The 25,988-nt window shown below is 37.2% G+C and overlaps 2 protein-coding genes across 2 annotated transcripts in view; one reads left to right on the plus strand and one right to left on the minus strand.

The window, feature by feature from the left end:
- Positions 1-990: 990 nt before the first annotated feature.
- Positions 991-12,000, minus strand: gnat2 (guanine nucleotide binding protein (G protein), alpha transducing activity polypeptide 2). Its single transcript, XM_084721296.1, has 9 exons — positions 11,672-12,000; positions 7,348-7,390; positions 6,475-6,616; positions 6,180-6,337; positions 4,910-5,038; positions 4,680-4,809; positions 4,436-4,589; positions 2,988-3,199; positions 991-1,847 (listed from the first exon to the last, which is right to left on the minus strand). The coding sequence occupies exons 1-8, from the start codon at positions 11,775-11,777 to the stop codon at positions 3,009-3,011; spliced, it is 1,053 nt and encodes a 350-aa protein (XP_084577422.1). The 5' UTR covers positions 11,778-12,000; the 3' UTR covers positions 991-1,847; positions 2,988-3,008.
- A 10,480-nt stretch (positions 12,001-22,480) lies between these two features.
- The window catches only part of ampd2b (adenosine monophosphate deaminase 2b), a 30,099-nt gene continuing 26,591 nt past the window's right edge, over positions 22,481-25,988 (plus strand). The window contains exon 1 of the mRNA XM_084721297.1: positions 22,481-22,688. Coding sequence (XP_084577423.1) covers positions 22,589-22,688 — 100 coding nt within the window. The 5' untranslated portion in view covers positions 22,481-22,588. The remainder of the gene's footprint in view (positions 22,689-25,988) is intronic.

Consider the following 25,988-nt stretch of genomic DNA (forward strand, 5'->3'; position numbering starts at 1 on the left):
TTTCTGGGAAGGAGGTCATGTACATTGGAAACAGTATTTTTAGACAGAGACACAACATCTGTGTGCTTGAGCTGAGTGCTCATTGTGTTCCAGCAGCTGCACACACCACTGCTCACCAGTTTGTCCTTATTGTCCTGCCTCGTATGTTATGTCTGTAGTATAATACTCTGTTTACATGTTTATTAGTTTATTAGGCATAAGTCAATGCAACATAAATTCAAACTTTTTATCAATCTTCAAGTCAACATGAGAGCATCAATGACTACTTTATCCAATCCCACTAAAAGTAATCCAAATGTTCCCTTTAAGGTCTGCTGACATTTCTCATAATTTGTTTTAGTAGATTCTTACTTTTCCTTTATATCTAAATGTAATTTCTAAAAGGCCACATTTCTCTGAACGTAATACTGTATCTTTTCACAGCTGAAATCTTGACAGGCAGGTGGAAATTCAATGAAACCACAGTGTGAAGAAGCCTGATGTTACAAAGCTGGGTTCTTACAGAGTGACACTTGACATCCAGGACAGATAAAGGGGATTTTGCGTTGCTTTGGAGTTTGCGTGCAATACAAAGTACCAAAACGGAGAACATGCAGCTTTAAATATAGGAGCAAAAGAAGCTCTACTGCTCACTGAAATCTAGCGATACAGTTCCTCCTGTCAGCTCCACGCACTCATTACACCCTCAGTTTTGTCGTTGCGTAGTGTCTAATCTTTTGAATCCGTCTCTTGCAGTAAATCTCGACTTGCAGATTAATCATGGGCGTAATTTGTTTCCCTCTCTCTCAATAGCTTTATTGTTGGATGAGCATCCATACGCTGCCATTTTCCCTCTGACTAGAAGAGGGAACTTACATAACGGCAGCATTGTGCCCAACAAGTAACAGCCTGAAGCTATCATTCAGTGTTGACAGCGCTGTTTCGCTAATTCGATATATATTATTCAGTGATTTACAGTGTGATTCTGCAGCAAAGAAACAGAGACACAAGTGAAGTTAATGCATCTTTATTTCATGCCTCTACATTTCATAAGAAAGGACATACTCAGTAGATTTTCATTCCCTTTTCATAATAAAGCATCATCTCCTCTAATGTTTCCCGCTCTCTCATATATTTCCATATAGATTTATCTTTCAAAATATATTGAATTATCTACTCTTATGTACAAAGTTCCTCTACCATGTTTGACCTTCTGAAATTTATTCATCACATTAAAATGTTAAGTGAATTGAATACATTAACACTATTTAGATTAGATACATGTACAATTTGGTTTGTAATCTGGATATACTGCAAGCACTGGGAATATCTGCGATATTTGCTCAGCAACTTTTTACAGTTTAAATATCAAGACCACAGAGACTACTGTACTCAAAAACAAAAACAAGGTTGCCATGTTGCTATTCAAAATATTAATATTTTCCCCCTGATTTTAATTGTTGTATTTATTTTACAGAGCATGGATTTAATAGTAAATATAACTCACAACACAGTAGTCAAAAGAAAGCAACGAGGATCGATTTGAGCAACTATTTCATCTTCATACCTTCAAACCAGCAGCTTCTGGCATGAGACAAATACTGTACTTTAGAAAAACTGAAGGATCTTGTCGAAAGATGTTTGTCCACAACATTACGGTGACTTGATAGTTGTTTCAGCCCAGCTGGGCGTGCACTGTGTTGCAGAGATGTACTGTGGGAGATGGTGATGTGCTAGGAGCAGTCAAGGACCAGGACTTGGCATGGAAATGATGGCATGAACACGACAAACTGAGGATCCGCTGAGCTCCATCAGTACACTTCTCAGTTAATGCCAATATGTGAGGGGTTAAGGTAGGAAAGGAAGTTCTGCAAAGTAGAGAAAAATAAAGAAAAAACACTCTCAAACATGTTGAAATCACTTGAAACACAATGTATAAGTTTTGCTGTTATGGGGTTTGGTACTCTGGTACTGGTACTGATGAAAATCTATTGGACATGATGAAGGCAAAAATCATGTTCATGGATGAGGTGATATTGACGTTAGGTTTAGTCACTTCCTTCCTCACTCTCTGTCGTATAATGTTTTGCAAGAGCAAAACTAGAGCAACTAGCAACTTCAAGGCGGCTTACTATGGTAGATTTTTGAGTTTTGAACCAACTCTTAAGTTTTGAAATAAATTTGCTGACTTATAATCTTTAGTTGAGATAATTACCCTTTTTCCTTGGATTAAGTTTAAGTTTTAGAAACTCAAAAGCTGTAAACCTTATTTATCCTTATCTTTACAACTAAAAATTAAATGATTTTATTTGGAACTATAAAAATATTAAATAACTTTTTTAAAACTTACAAGTTTGATTTGGGCTGAAAACTCAAAAAATCTACTCCAGTAAGTGGCCTTGAAATTTTGAGTTTCCTTGACTTTTTAATTTTTTCAGTGCAACAGCAGGAAAGACAGTTACCTTGAATAAATCACAAGTTTCTGTGGTTTGATTATTGTAGGAAGCATTTAGGACAATGTAAACACGACAAAATATATAACATATGTCTAGCATTTTTAGACATATTAATGTGGAAATGTTACATAGCATAGCTTTAAATCATGTATAAATCTTTTGGCTGCTTTTTATAAAGGTGAACATTTTGCTATATTCATGGGTGCAGAGCTTCATAATCTGTCTGTAATCAAAGACATGTAATTGAAAGTTAGCATGTTCTGCAGCTTTGGGAGGAACTGATTTTAAATCACAAATCACCACAGGGTTGTTTTTTTGTTTCTCATTATCTTCCTCGTTCTCAGCAGTCCCAAACGGTCTCAACTGTCTGTGTGGTTTGACTTTATGTGAGCTCATGTTATGGTCAGAAGTTGTTGCTTGGCAACGCATGATGGCCAGATATGATTCGCTGTGTGAGGGTTAAATTGAATTGTCAGGGGTCTGTCTCATCTGGACCCTATTACTCTGAATCAACAAAGTCCCCAGGAGTGACATGTTGTGGTCACCGCGCACCTCTTTTCACTCTGGAGCTGCTTAGAAAAGACCGCAATCTTTAAGGTTTTCTTTGATGATGATGTCCGTCACAGCGTTGAACACAATCTCGACGTTCTTTGTGTCTGTGGCACAGGTCAAATGGGAGTAGATTTCTTTCACACCCTTCTTCATGTTCAGGTCCAAGAACTGCGTCTTGATGTAGTTGCTGGCGTCATCGTATGTGTTGGGGCCTAAAAGGAATCAAATGTGTGAAGAGAGGAGCAGATTTACGAGAAGGTTTATGAGTTTTGTTGTAAAAACAAAGTACTCTGATCCTTACATCAACCCCTGTGCATGTGCATCACTTTGTCGGCCAGCTGACATGATGTAATATAATCACTTGCATCACATAATTTAATTAAGGGAGCAACGCTGAGGCTCCCACTGTCTGTAGTTTGATCCCAGTATTCCTTACTTGATCTGTTTATTCTTCCTTTATCATTTTCTCTCCACAGTTTTGCTCACAATGACTCTCATATCAGTCAAAGCTGAAACATGACTTGTTAGCAGCTGTTCATGATCCACTCTCACTACCTGACAGATGTTTCCTCACCACCTTCCTGTCCATGCACCTAGCCTGATATTCTCACTGCGACAACAAATCTGCTTCAACAAATTTAGTCTTGGTGGAGTGATTATCAGCCTGGCTCTGATATTCAGCAACTGGGGTTTTTTTTTTGTTGTTGTTGTTGTTTGTTTTTTAAAATCCAGTTGCCGATAAAATAAATAAATTCAAACATGCGCCACTTTGGCTCTGATGCAGTCGCTTCTCTCTGTCTAATTTAGTCTGTAATAACACATCATAATTGTTTTGAGTGAAAAATGTTAAAATGTCAGTCTAAAATGTTGCACCAACAACAATTTATTTACTGTAAGATCAGTTCTAATCAGAGTTTAGCAAAACTAGGTTCAAAATGAGTGAATCCATATTCTCAATTAAGCAGAGCTCTGCTGTACAATTCAAAGTGAATTTAGTAAATCCAAGTTTAGTGACGTAAACCAAAATTAAATGGCTTAATCAATATGGAGATGTTTGTTAACCCAAATTAAATATTAAATATCTAAAGTGTTTCATTGTATATTTGCAAGCTGAAACATTGGTTAGCCTAGTTAACCTAGAGAGGATTATTTTGCTCAGTCCATCTCAAAAAGGCTGTCATTTTAAAAGTTAAACCTCCTTATATGTAAGTTTAAAGTTAAGACTGAATACTAATTTTAAGCTAGTTTAAAAGTTTGGTGCAGCATAAATGAAAGTTAACCCTTGATTTAACTGGGGTTAAAACATAACATTTTCATTTCTCCTGCCAATGTATATTGGTTCCATATATTGGTTATGAGCCTCCACGATGATAATCATATTTGTATCTAAGAAAACCGTATCGATCAACTCCATCATGAACCACTAGAGCAGCATCAGTTGGTCTCACCATCGTAGTCTGGGAAGCAGATACTCAGATGGACTTTCTTGATCTTCTCTTCAAAGAGATCCTTCTTGTTGAGGAAAAGCACGATGGAGGTCAGTGCAAAGAATCTGTGGTTGCAGATACTGTTGAATAGATGGAGGGACTCGTGCATGCGGTTCTGAAAAGGCCAGTGGGGAAAACGGGATGAGTTATTAACAGAGCTGTCTTATGCTTTACGACCAGTTAGTTGAATCTGACCTGAACTCACCACTTCGTCATCCTCTACCAGCACCATGTCGTATGCGCTGAGAGCTCCGCAGAAGATGATGCAGGTCACACCCTCGAAACAATGGATCCACTTCTTTCTCTCTGACCTCTGGCCGCCCACATCAAACATCCTGTCCAACACACAGAAAGTCAGAACATCAGTCGGTCAGATGGCGTCTCCTGGGTGTGACGGTGCTGCTGTAGGGTTCAGTCGGTATTTCTTTGATTTACCTGAAGTGCAACTCTTTGCAGGAGAACTGTTCTTCGATGATACCAGTTGTTTTGACTCGAGATCGCAGCACATCCTGCTCAGTGGGAAGGTAGTCTGGCTTGCAGATTCTGTCCATTTCATTGAGGTAGCTGAGAATGACAGAGCAAACAGTACAGCAGTCAGGCCTCAGGTATGAAATCATCTTTATTTATAAATGCTAAGCTAGCTGCCTCTTTTCAGCTAACTAGCTGTTTTACATGTGACCCTGCTGCTGTGTCCACATACGTTATTTATATGAAATCACAAATAATGCAAAATCCAAAGTTTCTCATTATGTTCAGGAAAAAAAATCATTTTTAAAATGTAATACAGTAACATAAGCATAGGGTTGCAAATTTTGTGCCTTTTCCTTAACTGATTGTTGAAAATGCAGACAATTACGATATATATCAATTAATCATTAATAATTACTAAGATATACAACCTTCATTTTTCTTTTTTTTTTTTCATGTTTTTTTTCCTGATTTTGTTTTTCATTTTAAATTTAAGTTCAAGTTTCCTTATTCAACAAAAGCAGCAGGAAAACTATATCAAATGAGGTGCAGTTATACTGCCATTTCTAGACTATCAATTAATTATCAATTCACACATTTTTACTCTGTTAAATTCTTAATGGCAATTAATCGATTAATGATTAATCATTAACATCCCTAGTCAAGACTATTACTTTTTACTTTTATCTAAATACATTTTACAGTACTTAATTTAATTTAAGTGCTTAATTTTAACCCTATATTCTTTTTACAATATATTATAATATTAATATGTATTATAAGATCTTTGTACTGTAGTACTGCAGTGGCATTAGCACATCAAGCAACATGAACACAGCTTTATTGAATTTTTTTCCCTTAAAATGAAGAATATTTTTCAGTTTATCGTTAGTGTAAAGAGGTCAATGAAAGGGATGGTTGGTGAGGTTCAGACAGTAAACATTCAAAAAAGAGAGAGGGATGAAAAGTACAGTATGAGGATGTGGAAATATATTCCTTAATTAATTAAATGTCAATATTAAGTCAACTTGATGCTTTGAATGCACAATAATTGCTTTGTCAATGAATATTAGGTAAGAAAATAAATTTAATGTGACTCCCAGGATAAACATCGCACACTTCCAACCTTCTGTCCAGATACAGAGATATGTGATTTTGTTGGTTGAACAGATACAGATAATGACGTCTCTGTTCACCTCTGTACTGTGTCAGTGTTGGTAAATAGACATGGACTCACTAGCCAGCAGAGTCGTTCAGTTGGTACTCAGCAGCTCTTTCGAAGCCGGCCTGCACACCAGAGTCTTTCCAGAGCTTCTTGATGACATCAGCCAGCTCGGCCGGCATTGTGCCTTCTTCAATGGAGTCTGACAAGTTCTGCAGCTTCTGTGCATCCTCCTGAGGTTTCATACACACACACAGCGAACATCCATCAGCACCGTTTATAACCATTTACACTTTGATTTCATGTCAGTGAGGATGAACTCTACAAGTTCATCATGTCAGGTGAACATCTTTAAAGCGTCACATGAGACCTGTCCGGAAGGCGCGCCAAAATCAATGGACAGCATCTCCATGCCTCTGATGATAGCCAGAGCAGACTGCAGGATGTTGCCGTAGATGATCGCTCTAAACTCCATCTGTTCCTCTTTTGTGTAACCACCTTGATGCAGAATCCTGTACACAAATAAAAAGAAATGTTTTAGTTCAAGGAAATGCTAACAACACTTTATAATAATCATCATTAATAAATGGTAAATTTAAAGTAATTAAACTTTAATTAACAAACATTCATATGTTTATGTATGCTTTATAAACCATTTATTAAGCAACTGTAAAGATTTACAAACATCAGTTGTAACTTAACTCTTCTATTTATAATGATAATTATTATAAAGTGTTGCTGAAAAGCTTTGACAAACAGTGGTGTATTAATTCTTTGAGTTTCTGAGCTAGTGGGCCATTTATGTTGTCCTAACACTCTATATGTAAAGTTTTTAATGATTTCTCAAAATATGTCAACTTTAATGCAAATAAATTCTAGGATCTGTAAAATAACTACATGATTAGTTTGGATTTCTGTAGTGTTACAAGTCAAGATATCTACTGCAGCCAGTGCTCACAGCGCCACCCTGTGGTGTGTTTCTGAACCCACTTAGCTCCCACTGCCAACTAACTGCACAAAACAAGTGCTGACAAATCAGAGTAAGCGGATGTTTGGCCTGTTGACCTTTTGTAAAAGGCTTCGCTGCAAGAGAAACACACAGAGATGAGGGAGCTTTGGCCTGCTGGCTGTGTGCCTCACTGATGAGATTAAAAAAACGCTCAGCTGCACTGTTATTCCTCGTCACAGACATGGCGTGGACGACATAACCCCCCGCAACTCTATTGCTGATTTTCATACTTACTTCATTTGTTTTACAATGGTGCTCTTCCCTGACTCACCAGCGCCTGTAAGAGAATAAAACAATCAGAAACAACGACACCAGAACTGCTGTGTTTCTCTTTGACATGCCACTGAGGAGAAACACACCGAGCCATAAACAGCCAAAGAATGTGCTCTCAATTTAAAGGAGCAGTCTGGCCAAAATGGAAAAAAAATGCTGTCCACTTTGAACCAAAGTGCTCTTTATCTGTTTGGATACTTTCAGGACATATGGTTTACTCAACTAAAAAAGGTAAAGAGTCATGCTAGAACACCACATCAGGACCTTTGCTTTGTGAAAATACAAATACCTTTATTGTCATTGTACATGTGGGAATTTATAGAAATATAGAATACAGATACAAAACTTTAGCATGAATGAATGTTAAAAAAATATAGACACTACATAAAAATGTCAAATATGAAGAGTTATAAAGCATGCCAGTGCTATTACAGGAAATCACAATAATCACTATTTTGTACTCAAGTTTGTGTATTTCTGTGCTTTAAAAGTTATTAACGTCTTGTCCTACCCAAATATAAATATGACGTGTGCAAAAAATATGTAGTAAATGCAAAATGTATATTTCAAAATCTGCAGGAAACAGAGGCACGGAAATGTGAAGCATGCGACAGTCAACATTAGTTACAGTTACATCAAAATGCAGTTGGGGCTAAAAAAAATCAGCAGACGTTGCTGTCTGTGGCAGTGCAGAAAACAGATTTTAATGTGCGCATTCATTTCTGTGAGTTTCAGCTAGTCTGTGAAATTATGCTGATCATAAAGTTGTCTGCAGCGTTCTGGCTCTCAGTTTCTTGTGAAGTCTCGTGATGGTTTAACAGAGGACACTGAACTCGCAAAAGGCTCCACTAACAGGAACAGCATAACATAACAAAAGTTTTTGCTTTTTTCATTTTGCTTAGTTAGTCTAATTTGGTCTTTGCTGAGTAATTAATGTCTGATTTTGGTACACTGAGCCCATCATGCTGTAATAAATTCCACTGAACTGCAGTGTGTTGGCAGACATCTCCAAACTTCTGCAAATCGTGCTGAATTTAAGTAAGAAAAAAAAATTAGAGATAGAGCTTTTCTGGATTAGATACACTTTTTGCACATGCATGTAATGTGGACTGCATTGCAAAAAAGAAAAGAAATTGAGAAAACTTAATCATTCCAAGGCAACTGGCTTTACAATTTTTTGTTTGTTTGTTTGTTTTATATGAAACTCAAACTCTTATGTTTTGAATTAAAACTAAAGAACTAAAACAAGTTTGTCAACCTGTGTATATTTCAGTTTCTAATTGTATTGGTATAGTAATGTAATTATTTGAATTACTTTTTGAGTTATATCATAATGTATTCATATTGTCATGAGTGCTATGTGTATTATTTGCATGTATTAATTAAATACACTTTTTAAAAAGTTTATAATCTTTTGTTGAGATAATTTGCTTTTCTTTTTTCTTTAGATAAACTTAAATCTTTGAGATTTAGAAACTATTTCAGACATTGTTCACAGGGAGCTGTGAACCTGACCTGGAAAAAGTCAATAAAATAAAAGATAAGGTTGAGAAACTTTTTTCCAAAACTTTAGTTTGAACATTTTGAGTTTGATTGAAAACTCAAAACTTTGACAGTTGTTCAAGTTTAGTTGACAATTGCCTTAAAATATGACTTTTTTTTTTTTTTTTTTTTTTTTACAGTATGTGTGCATGCACATACAGTTCAGGAGGCACAATTGGATTGCAGAGTTTGCGGGCAGATCAGGCTCTCTGCAGCACTGTAAGCTAACTCGGGTCAGAAGGACTTTATCACATCACAGAGTGACCAAAGCCGACTGTCCTGCTCTCACTGGAGCCACGTTAAGCTGCGTCCACAGACTTACTGAGTATTTAATGACATGACATGTGGCCTCGTCAAACCCTCACTGGGTTTCCCCTGCCAGCAGTCATTACTGAGTCAATAACAAGTTTGCTTTCTGCTAATTTGTGCTAAAGTCATAAAGGTAGTGCAGTATGGAGACGGGGTTTCATCAGCTGTGATGACTTAATGAAGAGTGCCTTTATCTTCTCTGAGAGTCATTCTTTCACCTCGTGGTCATTAGCAATGTGCCTTTTGGCTTTGCATTAAGTCTGTCCCGCAGATAAATACCATAGAAAGACATTTTTACAGAAGCTGCATCAGATGTTTAACAAAAAAGAGATGACTGCGTGCTCTGTATTCTCAAACCATAGATCAAAATGAAGGCAACAAAGAAGGCAATCTAAGCACTCCAAAATCTAAGGGAAAAAAACACTGTGGGTCAGGGTTTTAAATGTATATTTTTAGATTGTGAGGAAAACATTCTTTGAACCATCACACTTAACACTTTATGAAAGCAAACAAGGTCTGTAGAGATAATTACATGGGTTTCATCCAGGTTCAAAATCTTCAGAGTAACAGCTTTGAAAGTTCCCTATAACTATACTACACTACATCTACATTTAGGGCTCTACTTGATAGAAGTTTTTTTTGTTTGTTTAACCTAAATATCCAAGGAGTTATTAAGACATTTAAAATGTCTATTTCACTGGTATGCACACCTGCACATGAGGAGATAACCACTGAAATCAGCTGCAAACATGTTCAGGTCAAATAAAACCCTGCAGAGTTTCACATTGTCCATCAGAGCCCACAAGATGGCACTCTCCCTATTCGTTTTTTAACTGTCTGATCCCCGATACTGCTGCAAAAGCTTTTCCTCTGTAACTCAAATGGAAGTCTCTGAGTAGATTTTCAACATTTTTTTTTTTTTTTAATTACACTTTGAAAGAAAAATGCAGTGTTCTGAGATACAAAATTCAAAAATCACACATATAAAGTACAATAATTAACTGTTTCAGAGTAAAAGCATTTATACATTAAATTCTTATTTTCTAACATGCATCACTGATGCAGCAGCACAGAGGTCCAGGTTGTTTACATTATGAAACCAAGTATTTTCACCTGACCTCCTGTTTAGAATAACAGGAATAAACTATGGTTTTAATTTTATTTGTGTAATATCATAAACTAGATTTTCATCAAAATGTTCACTGGTATTTTGACACTGTGAATGTTGCTGTTATAACATTAGAGGTAATAACATACATTTTATTTCTTTATGTGTGAGTTGAGGGATCAACAAAGACCTCTCCAAGTGGATCTGCTCTAAACCAGTTAGCTAATCGGATTGACGTATCGCTGCTGTGCTGTGATTCATTTAGACCAAAGGCTACGATTATTTTAAGCACCAACGTCCTTCCATCAGAATTGAAAAGTCATTCTAGATTTTGGATAAAATATACAAGTACATTTGGACCCTATTTTTTCAAATTTAAAGTATATTTCTCAAATATTTAAAGAACTGTTTGCAGTGCTTTCCAGCCTGAAGTTCAGGGCTGCAAAGTCTTTGAAATAATTCAGCATAATTTAAAACAGCTACACAAGCTCAAGTCTGTGCAGTATCTATGTTGTACATAAGTCCTTAACATCAAAATCTCTTACAAAAGTTTTATTAGATTTTCAAGTAATTGTTTTACTGTTCTATATTATACATTTCTTCATCTATAAAATTGAGTTTCTTTCTTGAGCTTCCATTCAGACCCCTGTGTGAACAGCTCCACCTGCAAACTTATCTCTCTCATCTCCCTCTGCTGCACTTACTTCACTCTCACTAAAGCCCTCTCAGTTTTGCACAAGCTTAAAAACAGTCCCCCCCATCTTTCTAATAAACTAATGTGGGGTTTTATCCTGAAACAAATCACCTGCGCAGCCTGTAAATCCTCTGAGCGCACCATATCTTACATCTATTCAGGCAGTGAGCAGATGTTCAACACACCTCAGATGACTCATATCCAAGATTTAAAGAATGTGCATCAAATGAGTCAAAAAATATGCATTATTAACTTATGAATACAGAATTAAATCATCTGTAACATAAATTAAACTTAGAACCAAGTTTTGCAACCTTTCAGGGCTCAAGCAGCACAGACTAAAACATTTTCCCGAAACATGTCATGTTTTTTTTCCCTGTGCATTTTAACTCTTCTAATGTTTCAGTTGCACCTGTTGACTGCCAGCTGACTTAAAGACTTCTGCCCTACTCTGCAGACCTGAACCTGCACAGAAAATTCCTCCAATCAGAGATGGAGAGTTAAAAGTTAGACTCTGTAAAGCACTGAATCATTTTGAAGTTGCAACCTGTCAGACTGAGCACTTTGCATCACCTGCAGTCTGAGACTAAGAGGAAAACTTGTGCACAAAGACCATTAATGAGTCCACTTACCAAGCAGTAATAGCTTGACAGTTTTAGAGTCCTTATCAGCATCTTCTTGGAGTTGTTTTTCCAACTCCTTAGACTTTTTGTCCTCTGCACTTGCTCCCGCACCCATGCTTTCTTCCTCCGCAAACTCAAGATCCTCAAGGATGGAAATTTTGACGGTTCTCTGTGAGTAGCTGCAGAGAACTGGGTGCAACACTAATCGTGCTGAAAGGCGATTTCCTAGCGGAAGGGGATTGGGAGGGAGGTGCTTGAGCCTTCCTGGCTTCGTTGGCCTTTTTCGATTAGTGATGATCAGATGGGACCCTCTCAAGGATCAAATCAATGCAGCAGTAGCTCTGACCAACAGAGATCCACCCTTTAATTCCCTTTGCTTAAACCCCTTGACTTAGGAGGTGCCTCTTCCTGATTGGCCAGTCAATCCAATTAGTCTAATAAGGGCAATAGTGAATGATGTAAAAAAAAGAAGAAAATAAATACTCTGATAAAGTGAGAGTCAATGATATCATCAGTTTTTCCAGCTGGATTTAAATGATTTGATTTGTCCATATAGATACACGACATCTGAGGAAATACACTCACAATTACTCTCTTTAAACCATACGTGCTGTATTTCCTGTCATCATCAGCCTGCTGGTTTACAGTTTATATGTATTTGGATGTGGTTGTGAGCTGACAAAGATCTGACTGGTATCAAAACGTCGTCCATTTGAATAAAAGTGTGGTTTGGAGTCAGTATGCAGGCGTTGCTCTCTTCATCAATCCTGCGTCGACTCTTGATTTCAGTGTCGGTCACATGGACGGAGCGGGGACTCAGGGAGGGAAGCATTAACCTCTCATAAACTTCTTATAGTTAAGACGTTTAAACCCCAGGTGGTGTGGTGCTGGCTAAATAAAGCAACTGTCACTGCACACTGATGTTTAGTGGGGATCTCGGCAAAAACATGACCTAAATGTTTTTTGTTTTCCCCCCCCCCAAGTTTCATCATCTTTATCTCAGAAATATTTTCCTCCAGTCAGAGCAGAGGTGTTAAGAGAGTGATGGGTTTTTGTTACAGGATTGGAGCAGTTGATCTCTGAGCAGGTCAGTCCAGTGGGGTTGATGGGTGGAGGTCAGTGGGCCTTGTCTTCAGGACTCTTACTGAATGTTCCCGCCCTGCGTGTTGGAGGATTCTCCTATTCTGAGATTCTGTATCTGAGGTCACTAATTCAGTCAGGAGACAGGTTGCTGCTGTATATTTTGGCCGGCTTAGTGCGTCAGAATTCAGCAGAGTGTTTGGAAAGTTTGGTAACTTAAGTGTCCCAAAAAAAGATAGGGGCTGATTTGTATGTTTTGCATTTGAAACATACATTTTAAAATAGTCATTGAGCTTTTCTTTTTTTACTTTCAGCTGGATGGTACACACTTCTGACAGTACATTTTAAATGTGTGATCAAATCATTAATGATTTTTGATTACTGAAAATTGAAAAGGTTTTTTTTAATACTATTTATTCATTTTAAATGTTTGCATGACATGACTGTGAGGAGTGATGACTTTCAGGATAGTTTGAAACCTGGTCCTGCTCCTGAATAAACTCTTTATGGTTTTATCAGCATGAGAATATCAACGACTCGCTGCATAAACTGACATATGAACCAGGAAAGTGCGATTTTATTATCTCTGCCAGGTGTAAGTCTGGAGGGGATCATGCTATCATTTGCGTGTGCACATGAACAAACCTGGAGTTTGTTCACAGCTAACCTCACATGCTACTATTTAATAAGAGATGATCAGATTGGTGGTCGTGGCCACATGCATTATGTTTTCAGGGCATCCCAAATTTGTGGTCTCAGTATCTCAATGCCTTGAGGGAATTTCTTCAAACTTCACAAACGTCCACCTGGACTCAAGGATGAACTGATTGGATTTTGGTGGTGATAGGTCAAAGGTCATTGTGACCTCACAAAACACATTTTTGGCCATAACTCAAGAATTCATACACAAATTATGGTGAGATTTCACACGAACATCAAATAGAATATTAGCAGTGTTAGAGAGTAACTACTACTACTTTCATATAACTAGTTTTACAAAATAAATGTAACTGTAATCTGTTACAGTTCCTGATAAAAGAATATGTAATCATATTACAATTTCTAACTTTTTATCCATTAATTTTTGTCATTTCTGCATCCATTTATAGATGGAATGTCTTAATTTCTTCAAAGGAAAATGATGCAAAAGGCTCTCAGGCATTCTGTGTTACTTTCAAATATTTATTTTCCTGTAAAACAACAGCTAACATTAAGCTAAGGTTAGTTGGTAAACAAATGCTACCTCTAACAGTAAATATTAAAAACATTACCTAGTCACTCATTAACTGCAACCACAACTTACTTGTTTTTGCAGCTTTTTGAGTAAAAATTCTGCCACCATTTACTTTACCAGAGGCATTGTTACATCTATCAGTCACTAGTCAGCTACATCTATATTTTTATTGGTGTGACACAAGCACATGCTCCACACCTGTGATGATTATGGTGTATCATGGTGAAATATGACTAAATTAGGCAGCTACTTAATTTCCAAATGGAGTGATGGCAGATGTGTTTGTTTGTTGTGTTCAACTTCAGCAGTACATAATCAGTAGGAGCCATGCTTCTGTTTAAGAGCCACACCCAGCAGCTCTACATCACCCCATAAAAGCTTTTTCAACAAATAAAGTCTAATAAAGGCAGGCCGCAGTGGCACAACTTGAACTACACGAGAATTACTGGATATTTCTAAAGCTTTTTGCAAATGTTGCATATACCGTTCCCACGTTTATAACTTTCTATGTAATTTTGTTGCAGGAGGAGCAGGTTTAACAGAACTTGGGTCTGTCCTTCAGCCAGCCAAACAGTCTAGTGACGTCAGGGTCAAATAGGCTCAGGGAACAGCTAAAGGATTGACAGACTGGGACCTCTCAAAAAGAAAAAGTGTGACACGTGAGTGAAGTTGAAAACAAAAAAGTGATTTCAGAAGTTTCACAGTGGCTATAAAAGATAAGCTCAAACTTAGAAGCATTAGAGACCATCTGGGGAATAGAATATTTGTCATTTCACTCCAGAGAGGGCTGTAAAACATTTTACAAACAGCTCAAATTGTAAACTTTGCTTATTAGATGCACACAAATCAGTGCATCAAATAGATTCAAACAGCTTTCCCTTTCATGCGGCCTCAGTCCTCATCATGTCAGAGTTCTGTCTTGAGATACAGAGCCTCACACTCACGTCACTCTGCCTAAGCATGTAGTGCTAATAGCTGAGGGCAGGGTGCTTGAGGCCTAAATCCCTGAACGCTTCCAAGCAGGCTAATCGCAGTAGCACATCTAGTGATGGCGGCCAATCCCATTAGGTGGAGGATGGCATAGCCCCGCTTTGTGCTCAGGCCCTGTGTCTCTGATCTGTTGACGAGATTACCCACAGAGCCTCAGATCAACTCGAGAGGCGGGGCCTAACACATCGTCTTTTAGGGTGGTGGGTGCAGTGGAGAGGAGGGGAGCTGAACATGTAGGACAGAACATGTGGTTTTTAGCAGCATAATGTAATACCATACATCATGGTGCAGAAAGGATGAATAACAACGAGTTCTTCCTCACATTTATTTGCACAAGTAGGTCAAGATGGAGGCTTCTAATCTTCATCAACAGCATCAGTAAAACACAAACTATTGTGTGTTTTAATCACAGGGAGCATTTTCTCATTTACGAATCTTAAACATTTCATATTACAATCATAAATGCACAAGAAAGAACTGACTCTCCTGCTTAAATTAAGGGGCTTCAGTAGGATTGGACTGTTGAACCTCTTTGAACAAACCATCCATGTAAGCTGATAAATAATCAAAGATCACTGTTAAATCAATTCTGTTCCCCACAGGAAAATACTAACATGAATTTGTGCTTGATGGCTACAGATGAATCCTCTTCATTGTGAGTGTGCTGTGTGTTGATGTTACTCTCTAAATCCTCTGCAGGCTCCATTACAGCAAGTTCCCACCCACTGATGAGCTCATTTAGTCTACAAGCTTTTCTACAAGTCTGCTAAATAAATAAGTGTACAGTAGTCCCACTGTGACGCATGAGGGAACCTTGGTGGCACCATAGATCATTTACAAATGCTGTCATACTCGCCAGTAATCCTCTTAGACAAAACATCTTGCAACACCATCGTACTGTTTTTATAACTACCATTAACATTGTTCGATTATACAGAATGATTTATATCATGAAGCATGTTCATTTTCTTCTTTTTTGGTGAGATTTTATAAAAAATTTCCCAAACTTTTATTGACCCATATCATATTCACTGCAGATAAACAACAGCAATAAATAAATAAAATAAAACACCTATTTCTTTTCTTACATAATATATACATAATACATAATTTCATGAACAAAAACAGAAATAAAGATTGATTTTGAGCATTTTTTAAAAATATTATTTATACTTCCTTCCAATTATGCATTACGTAGAAAAATCAACACTAATGACATTATTTATACTTGCATATGTAGTTTTGTGTGAATTACAAATATACATAAAAAATTGTTGGTTTTGAGTATTGTAAGGGTTTTTATTTAATTTACTTGTAACTATGCATTATAGATAGATGACACTTCTTTACCTTATTTATGTTTGCAGATTTAGTTTGAGTGAATTTCGTCAGTATTTCTATATATTTTCACAGTCATACCTCTACACTCTTCTACTGCACAGGCCCACACACATCTAGAACATGTCAGATGGTTCAGAATAAAATGGTTCATATACAATGCATCAACCATCATGTGAAGGAAATTAATATTCCTGTAATCCCCAACTACAATCAAATACCTTCATCCAGTGGGTAGTTTCTTAGGACTCTCATTTTGTCAGTAATTCTGAGTGATAATCAGAACAAATCAAAAATAAATAAATAAATAAATAACACTGACATTTGGGAATAAATGCTGGAAATGTAAAAATTTTCTGTGAAAAAGTTTTCAGCATGGAATACCATGACTTTATTTTACTGTCATACTGTGCAAAATGCAGAAATTTAGCTGAATTTATCAAAACTGCAAAGCAAAAATGTTATTATGTTGGCTCAGATCACACCATCTGTCTTTCGTCTTTATGTTTTTATCCACCCTTGCTCCTCCGGGTACAAAAACATCTCTGAGTCAAATGTTTGTGTTCATGTCCTGTAACAGACTGGCTGCCTACTATATGCAGGCTGTTTCCCTGCTGTCTCAGTGCATGCTGGGATACTCAACTCCCACTTTTACAGTGGAAAGAAAATAATCCAAATTCTCTCCTAATATTCTCTGCTGCATGTGTAGATGTGTCTTCTTGGCCATAAGAGGAAACTGTGTGTTCAAGGTCAATGTATATTTTCCTGCAGCTGAAGAGGGATTAACTACAGACAGATTACCTTTAGAGGCAACAAGTGACAAGCAGTCAGTCAATCAGTGCACAAGAGTGGAGTTAACAGCACTGTACGTCAGTGGGGGGGGGGACACAGAGCCACGGCAGGAAGTGGTGCATGGATGACCAGAGGAGAAATACACAACTGAAACAACGTCAGATGAATGTGATTTATGTTGGGAAATAAACAAGCTACAGTTTACTGATGGAATCATGCTGACCTTTATTTCATTAAAATTCAGGTGAATCATTTTTTAACTTTTGTTTCCACAGTTGTTGTTAACAGTCTTGAGGAGTAATGGATTACACGTAACAACATTACATAATCCAAAAGGTAACTGTTTTCCATCACAGCTGCAGATGAAAGTGACACACTGTGCACACTGTTGCCAATTCTTTACCATTGCCTCTAGTGAAAAACTGCTTCACTGGGTTGAAATTTCACTTTTTTTTTTATCATTTATTCAGTCACTCAATCAATAAATTGCATACAACAAAGAAAGGAACAGATGGACAAACTGATAAACCTAACAACAAACACAAAACACTTAGAGCTGCAACAATTAATCTGTTGTTAATCAACAATTAAATTAATCTGCATCTATTTTGAAAATTAATTAATTAATTGTTGATTTAACAACAGATTAATTGTAATTGTTGCAGCACTAAGTGTTTTATGTTGCTTGTTAGGTTTATTAGTTTGTCTATCTGTTCCTTTCTTTGTTGTGTGCAATTTATTGATTGGTTGGTTGATAAGAAAAAAATGACATAGATGGTAAAAATTTCCACCCAGTTAAGCATTTTTTTTTTCATTTTATCTGTCTTTCATTTTATCTGGAATACAGTTACCTTTTTTGTATCAAGATTATGTAATCCCATTACATGTAATCTCCAAGCATGTTTACTCTCTCAATTTATAACTTCTCAAATAAAATAATGAGTAATGAGCAAGTATAGGTGTTTATGGGATGCACTCTCATAAAGAAGTATGCTGAGCAAGAGAGCAAGAAATGCATTTAAAATCTTTTCTTGTTTTCCATGCAATATATGATAATTATTTTTTCTTTCAGATAGTTAGAACAACAGCAAACAGCAAAGTTAGTTTTTTTTCTTTTTCCCAGAAGTTAATTTTTGTCAAACAACTGTCTGTGTCTCAAATCCACACCGAGTTTTTCTTTTGTAGTTAAATTCTCATTGAAGTGCAGCCATGTATCCCATGTTCCCCGTGTTGCAGCGTTATGATGCGTGAAGCATGATGTGTTGCCTTTGGCTGTCCATTTTTGAGTCTATGAATCTGTTTCAGACATTTGTCTAAACATTTTCACAGCACTAATGAAAGAGGACTCCTTGAATTCTATGACACATTGATATGTCATTACTTCTGGTTTAATTGTCTTTTGCTTGGACATTTGTCCATGTAGTCAAGAAACAGATTTTTGAAGTGGGTGTGGATGTGGGTGGTTATAAATATGCATATGAGGATGTAGGTTTCTGTTTGGTTTCTTTTCTTTTTGCTTGTCTTCTGTGCAAAAAGATAAAAATTCAATAAATTAAATATATAAAATAGTGATTGTAGGTCATTGTGCCAAGAAGACCTTAATTTGAACAGGTTTGTGTGTGAGGCTTTACAACAACTCTCTGAAGCAATAATTATATTCTGAGTGGAGACAAATGTGTTTGGCACAAATTTTGAAATTATTTATCAATGTGTTTATACTGTGTTTATTATTATTATTATTATTATTATTATTATTATTATTATTATTATTATTATTATTATCATGTGGGACACACACAGACCTTTTCACAGAATCACTGGAATTGTGTATAATTCTGAGGCTTTATACCATGTGCCCGTTCAATGTCTTTAATAATAATAATAATAATTATAATTATAATTATAATTATAATTATTATAATTATTATTGTTGTTGTTGTTGTTGTTGTTGTTAATATTACAATATATGTACATAACAATATGTAATAACAGGGGTTGTTGCTGGATGAATATTTTCCATTTTCCATTAAAACTTAGGAACACGATGATTTTCACTCATTTTCACTCATGTGGGACACACAGACCTTTTCACAGAATCACTTGTATTCTACTCCCTAAACATGATGTGACTGAGTTGTAATGCTAGAATCAAATAAGGAATTACTTCTTTATCTTATTTTTTTCTTGAAAATCTGAGGCAAAACACTAGGGGGTCTTCTCCGATCATATTTGAGGTTACTGGAGGCTTATATTGTGTTGTGCTCATACAAGTGCCCAAAATATATGAGAATGCTTCTTACATTAAACTGTAAACTGTCCCAAGCTCAACAATTTAAAACTGTTGCAAAAAGGCTCCCAGCTCAACACAGCATATGTTTTTGTAATGAATCATCCAGAGGAAGACATCCAAAATGACAGACATTTTACTAAAAAGTGTAACCATGAAGTCCTCATACCATAAAAAATAAAACATGACATGGACTCACGTAAACAAAACAAATAATATCACATTATGTTTATCATTTAGATTTGAATCATACATAAAGAGACCAAGTTTTCCTCGTATATAACACAATTTGCACTGAGCATCATAAACACTGCAACCTGTTTTGTAAAATTAAAGATAAATTAATCATACAACCTGTAAATGATTCCTGGATGTATGTGTGGAATTGTGTATAATTCTGAGGATTTATACCACGTGCCCACTCGGTGTCTTTAATTTTTACTGGGTTTGGTATTTGGTGTCATAAACATGTCCTTATTTAACGCATAGATTCATGCTACCATTTTAATGATGTCACTGAGCAGCTTATCACAGGTTCATGTTTACAAGCTGCAGTATGTTGCTGTGCTGCAGACGGTTTCACTAGTACTTCCTCTTAAATACCACAAGGGGGCACTGGCTCCACAGGGCACACTCCTCTGCTGCTGCACTCTTATGTTTATTGATCAGTTTGCAGCCAGTGTCTCTTTTTACATTATTAAAAGTGGAGAAAAGTACTTGATTATACATATATACGGTGTGTCTTTGGTTTGTAGCCAGGAGGTGAAAATGTCAGGCATCCTGCAAGTGATAATATCAGGACTGAATCTTTCCTGTGAGCTCCTAGTGTGTATTCAGAGAGGCATGCTCATGTAAAACCCATAAATCCTGAAGAGAGGAAGGAGGAGTGTTAGACTCTCATCTGCATTTATAGCCTCTCTGGAATGATGGACTTTCTACACATCCTGCACTGACGTTTTGTTAATCACTCTTAAATACTTCAATCCTTTAATTGTGCAGCAAATTTTCAAAGCTTGTTCTGAAAGATATATTAAATCTACTATTCTTCTTTCTCCAAGCATCACCATTCTGGGCAAGCCCCACAGAAAGGGATGGAAAAACACAGTTATTGTGAATTATACTTTTATTATGCAATAAAAATAATTCGAGCTGAAATAAAATGCTAATTATAATCAATGAGTCAAATGTTAGACAATTAATCAGCAACTATTTTTGATAATCGCTTGACTGTTAACTCATTTTTCAAGCAACATGCTTCTCAATATGAGGATTTGCTGCTCTTCTTTATCTTATATCATAATAAACTGAATAAACGCTCAACTGATATTCTAGGTAACAAAGACTCAAGCTATTTTTCATCCAATCACATTTGAATAAAGTCACCTGACAGTTTTAAAGTTTTTTTCGCTTCAGCGGCTTACGTTAGCTCCTGGATGGAGAAAATCATGACGTCACTTACACGACTTCTGGGTGTGTAGTCTTTCAAATTACATATCTTCACAGTCTGACACTTAAATAATTTTACTACAGTCTGTGACTTTCTTAACATGGAAAATTTATGTTTTAAATTTACAAACATCACATGTGTGATTTGTGGCACAATTCAAACAGTATAAAAAAAATAGTTTGTCTCTCGCCACAGACTACAGTTCATATTTTTCCGAGGTTCCCATGGTGGTCCACCGGAAGGCGTGACTTTGGCACTCTGTAGTCCACAGGGGCACGTTAAATCTGAAAATGTGCACCGTTTTGCAACAGTTTCCGGATATGAACAGCGCGTTTTGTCTAAAGAGTGCACAACAGAGTGCATTGGGCTTTGTGCACGTTTTCTCTGGTTTTGTGTTTGGTGTTACCCAATCAGCAGTGACGTGCATGTAAACACCGCCCTTTTGTAAACAAAGAGAAAGCTTCGCACGCATTTTGGCAACGGGAGTACGGCGGACCAGAACAGCTTGTCAATGGGCCGCTGCAAAAACGAGAAGTTTTGACCTCGTCCTTGGTCCAATCAACACATTTAATAGCTTGCAGCTTGCTTGCTCTGAGACGGTCATGATTGTGTCGGAATTTGGAACAACTTATATCGACCACTGGAATATCGATTCTGAAGTATAGTATACTCAGCAAACAGACATTTTGGTGATTTTGGTGCTGGTAAAATGTTTAATTCAATCTTTGCAGCTTGATAACTTGTCTGGATGCCTGCCTTTTGTTGCAGTAACGGGCGGCCAGCTTTTCGTTGTCGTCGACGGTAAAAGGGTCTATTAAAAGCTTTGCAGTGCATCGCGCTCATACATGCAACAGGATGGTTGACTTAGTGCCATTTCTGTTCAAATATATGTTTTGTCACTTTCTGTCAAGGCTGAATGCGGCCCAGCTGTGCTTAAGGGAAATGTCAGTGTTTTTATGTCAACACCATTTGATCTGATGATGGCATGAAAATTCAGAGGTCCACTAAACTCAGTAGGATGCATCCGATGGAAACCACGAATGACTGTAAAATTTCATGACAATTCATCAAATAGCTAGTTGTTGAGAGTTTCCTCTGGACCAGCCATAGATAAAACTGTGTGATGCCACTAGCATAAAAGCTAAAAATGTATCATGAATATTTTTTAATTCCAATGTTTTTGTTCTTTTTGCATTACATCATAAACTACTGCGCACAACATTTTTGTCACGTTTGTTTTTAGCATTTCATTTTACTATCTAAATTCTACTCCAAACACAACTTTTCTCCCCATTGGTTTGCCCACTCCTTTGTGGTTGTCATGGCAACAGCAGAACTGCGCTCTGCCATGTTTTTTGGTACACTGTGTGTGTGTGTGTGTGTGTGTGTGTGTGTGTGTGTGTGTGTGTGTGTGTGTGTGTGTGTGTGTGTGTGTTTGGGGGGCGGATCCTGTTTCGCTGCAGAGGGATGCTCCGCAGCCCCACGCTGGACCAACCAGTCTGGAAATCCCTGCTCACAGGCACGTACACACACACACACACACGCACGCACGCACGCACGCACCCTACGCTGACTGCAACCAAACCCCCTGAAGCTCTTATAGCATCTGAGTTCCATCTCTCCTCCTTCCTCTCCTCCTCCTCCTCCTCCTCGTCGTCCTCCTCTCTGTCAGTATATTTCTCCGCCGCTCCGTCCTCCGCAGCTCTGACTCACTCTGCTCTCCTCTCCTCGTCAGGCTGAACCGCACAACCCGGGAACATGTCCTCCAACCTGCCCCCCGGGACGGCAGCCGCGGCCAAGAGCAAACCGCTGTCCCCGTTCAGGAAGCGGGGCAGCCTGCAGTACACCGCCAGCACAGGTGAGTGGAGGTGGATGGAGAGGAAGGAGAGGAGCGTGTTGGTCCTTTAACAGCAGGGGGTCTCTCACGTAAGCTGAGCCCGAGGTCCTGTGACTCTCTGCTCTGAGCTTTGTTGTGTGTGTACTGACTTTTGGATCAGTTATGTTTCGATTTTTGATATTTCTGGATTATTTATCAGTGTCAGAAAAAGAAAAAAATGTTGCAATATCTTACTTTTTCTCTGTCAGTAATTTGGGGAAATGCGAACCTGTTGATTAGGGAGGTGCAGCCGAGGATGCTCTCTGCATTTGGGGGATTTCTGCATTCAGACCCTGCAGCTTCATGTCAGAGTGCGGCCTTCTAGCTTTCCCTTTCATCATGTGTTTTCAGGCTTATTTTTATTAATTACACAACACGCATGCAGATTGTCTAAGTTAATCACCATCAGGATTGTTGCTGAAATGTTACATAACTTGTTGTTGTCAGGTGAAAACTCATATTTTTCATTAGGGCTGCGCAATTAATCAAAAAATATTATTGAAACTGCAATATAATCAAGAACAATATCCAAACTGCTGGAGGTGCATTTTTTAAAAAAAATATATAACAAAACAGCATTATAATGAAGTACTGTAGTGCTGCAGAGATGTCCTGACCTAAAATGTCCCATTATCATGATTTTAATGATTTTTATCATGATTTCGTCAAAATAATTGCAATATGATGATCACCAAGTCACATTAAATCGGGCAAAAATGTTATTTTCTAACCTAATATTCATTTCCAATGCAACTGTTGTGCTTTCAAAGCATCAAATTGATTTAAATTGTCTGAAGCCCACCACCACCTGTTTTATGTTTAATAAATCAAAGGATTCTGTTTCTCATTGGAAATAGAAACTCGTCATAAATATAAGCACATGAAAATATCCTTTACTTGAATTATCTTGGTGCATTAAATGACTGACTTTGTCCAAATAATAATGAGCAACTTCAGACAGAAGAAAGCACCAGCCAGATCCTCTAAGAACACAAAAGTGACAAAACAGCATTATAATGAAGTAGTGTAGTGCAGCAGAGATGTCCTGACCTACATCTTGTTCTCCAGACATAAGAAAATAGGTTTGTTTGGTACAAACCACAACAAATTTCCCATCATCACAATTTTTTTTTTGTTGTTGCTTTTTCCAGTGCAAATGAAAATTTTGATGCAAAAATGATCATTCTAACTTACTGTGAATCATATCAGCACCCCTATTCATACCCTGCAATTTCATGTCAGTGTGCTGGCTTGTTGCTTCTAGCGTTTCCTTTCATGGTTTCTTTTCAGGCTATTTTTGAAAATGACACAAGATGCATGTATACAGTCTCGAGCATGAGCCAGATCTTTTAGATTCATTTGGATCAGGAACTTTGACATTCCTGCAAATGTTGCATAACTTGTTGTTGTCAGGTGAAAACATATATTTTACCAGTTTTCAGTGCAATATCCAAACTGCAGAGACAGCAATTTTTGGATGAAGGAAAAGTTTAAAAATAGTATTATAATGAAGTACTGTAGTGCTGTAGAGATGCCCTGGCCTACAGATCTTATTATCCAGCTATAAGAAAACAGGTTTGTTTGATACAGACTTTAATAGTTTTTGTTTTTCAAAGAAAATCAACATTGTGATGCAAAACTATTCATCTCCACTAACTGTGAATCATATAACAATAGCAATATTATGTTTTCTCATGCAGCCCTATTCAAATCCTGCAGTTTCATGTCAGTGTGCTGGTTTTTAGCTGTTCCGTTCATCCCTTGATTTCAGTTTTATAAATGACATAACACATACATTATCAATAATCATCCAGATCCTTTATTCACAGTAGGATCAGGAACAATTTTGACATTGCTAAAATGTTGTATAACTTGTTGCCAGGTGAAAAATATTTTTTCTCTTTGGTGTAAATATATATGACAGGCTAGAGCTTCACAGTTAATTGAAATATTATCAAAACCACAATATGGCCAAGTGCAATATCCAATCACAGGAGTAGCAATAGTGCTGCAGAAATGCCCTGGCATACGAATCTTGTTCTCAAGTAAAAGAGAAAATTGTCATGCAAAAATAATCACTTATTGTGAATCACACTGTAACATCTGTCAAAAATAATAATCGCAATATGATTTTTTTTTTAATTGTGTAGCCCTACTTCATGCCTTGCAGTTTCAGGTCAGTGTGCTGGCTTCCAGTCTTTCCTTTCATCTCTTGTTTTCAGGCTTATTTTTTGTAAATGACACAACATGCTTACATACATTATCTAGCATCAGCTAGATTCTCTAAATTAATTTGCAGTCAGATCAGGAATGTTGCTGAAATGTTGCGTAATCTGTTGTTGTGAGGTGAAAACTCACCAGTTTTCATGCTCTTGTTAACCCTTTGGCTTGTGACACTCTTTCAAAACAGCTTACAGTTAAAAAATTTCAAGTTTAATCTAAAAAAAATATGACACATTTGTGTATGGGCAGGCTTTTCCCATGAAAGCAACAATGTGTTTCTTAGATAACTAGATGTAATGACTGTGTTTTTCATTTACCCTGATGGCAGTATGTGGCCTGGAAAGAATATTATGTATGTTTGGTACCTCAGGACTTGATCCCCCACTGAATGAGAGGATTAGCCTCCACTCTGATGTATGCACACGCTGATCAGCCTTTCATCCTAACTACAAAGAGTGTAGAACAGCCACATGAGGAAATACCAGCCATTTAAAGACCCCTCTCCCTGTTTACTCAGTGTCAGTCTAGACACAGTTTCCCTGACATATATGAAGATCATGCAGATGGCGATATTCTTATACTGTAGCACATAACCATCAGTGTCTTCACATCATGTCATTGGCTAGAAATGAGAAAATATTTCAATCAATTATTAATCAGTTATTAATCTATATCAGTTTAAGGTGACACTATTTAGAATATTTTCACCACTTTAGTGTGTCATCAGACAGCCTTTTCTAATGAAAAACGGCCATTAAAAGCCACATATCGCTCTCTCCAAGCTGAACTCCATGATTTTACCTCACAGAACATGAGAGCTGCTGGTCTGCTGCTGTCTTGATCTGTTAGTTTGTGTTGCTGTGTGACTAAAGCGTTGAACTCACAGCTGCTGCAGAGGACTCACAGCCTCATGACATGGGGGGAACACTCTACCAACTGAGCCATCAGGCCACCGTACCATTTCATTTTTCATGCAACTGTATACTGGTTGCAAATATTGGCTATCGGTAAAGATAGATAGAATAGATGGATCTGATCCAATTTTGGTATCAGGGGGTG

This window comes from Lutjanus erythropterus, chromosome 6 (genome assembly GCF_056507025.1).
Source record: "Lutjanus erythropterus isolate fLutEry1 chromosome 6, fLutEry1.hap2, whole genome shotgun sequence".
NCBI lineage: Eukaryota > Metazoa > Chordata > Actinopteri > Lutjaniformes > Lutjanidae > Lutjanus > Lutjanus erythropterus.

Excerpts from the sequence above, each read along its gene's own strand:
- gnat2 (XM_084721296.1), bottom strand. The coding sequence starts at position 11,777 with ATGGGTGCGGGAGCAAGTGCAGAGGACAAAAAGTCTAAGGAGTTGGAA. Across the intron at positions 6,617-7,347 it reads ACCATTGTAAAACAAATGAA|GATTCTGCATCAAGGTGGTT; the intron begins GTAAGTATGAAA and ends ATTTGTGTACAG. Across the intron at positions 6,338-6,474 it reads TTGGCGCGCCTTCCGGACAG|GAGGATGCACAGAAGCTGCA; the intron begins GTCTCATGTGAC and ends ATGAAACCTCAG.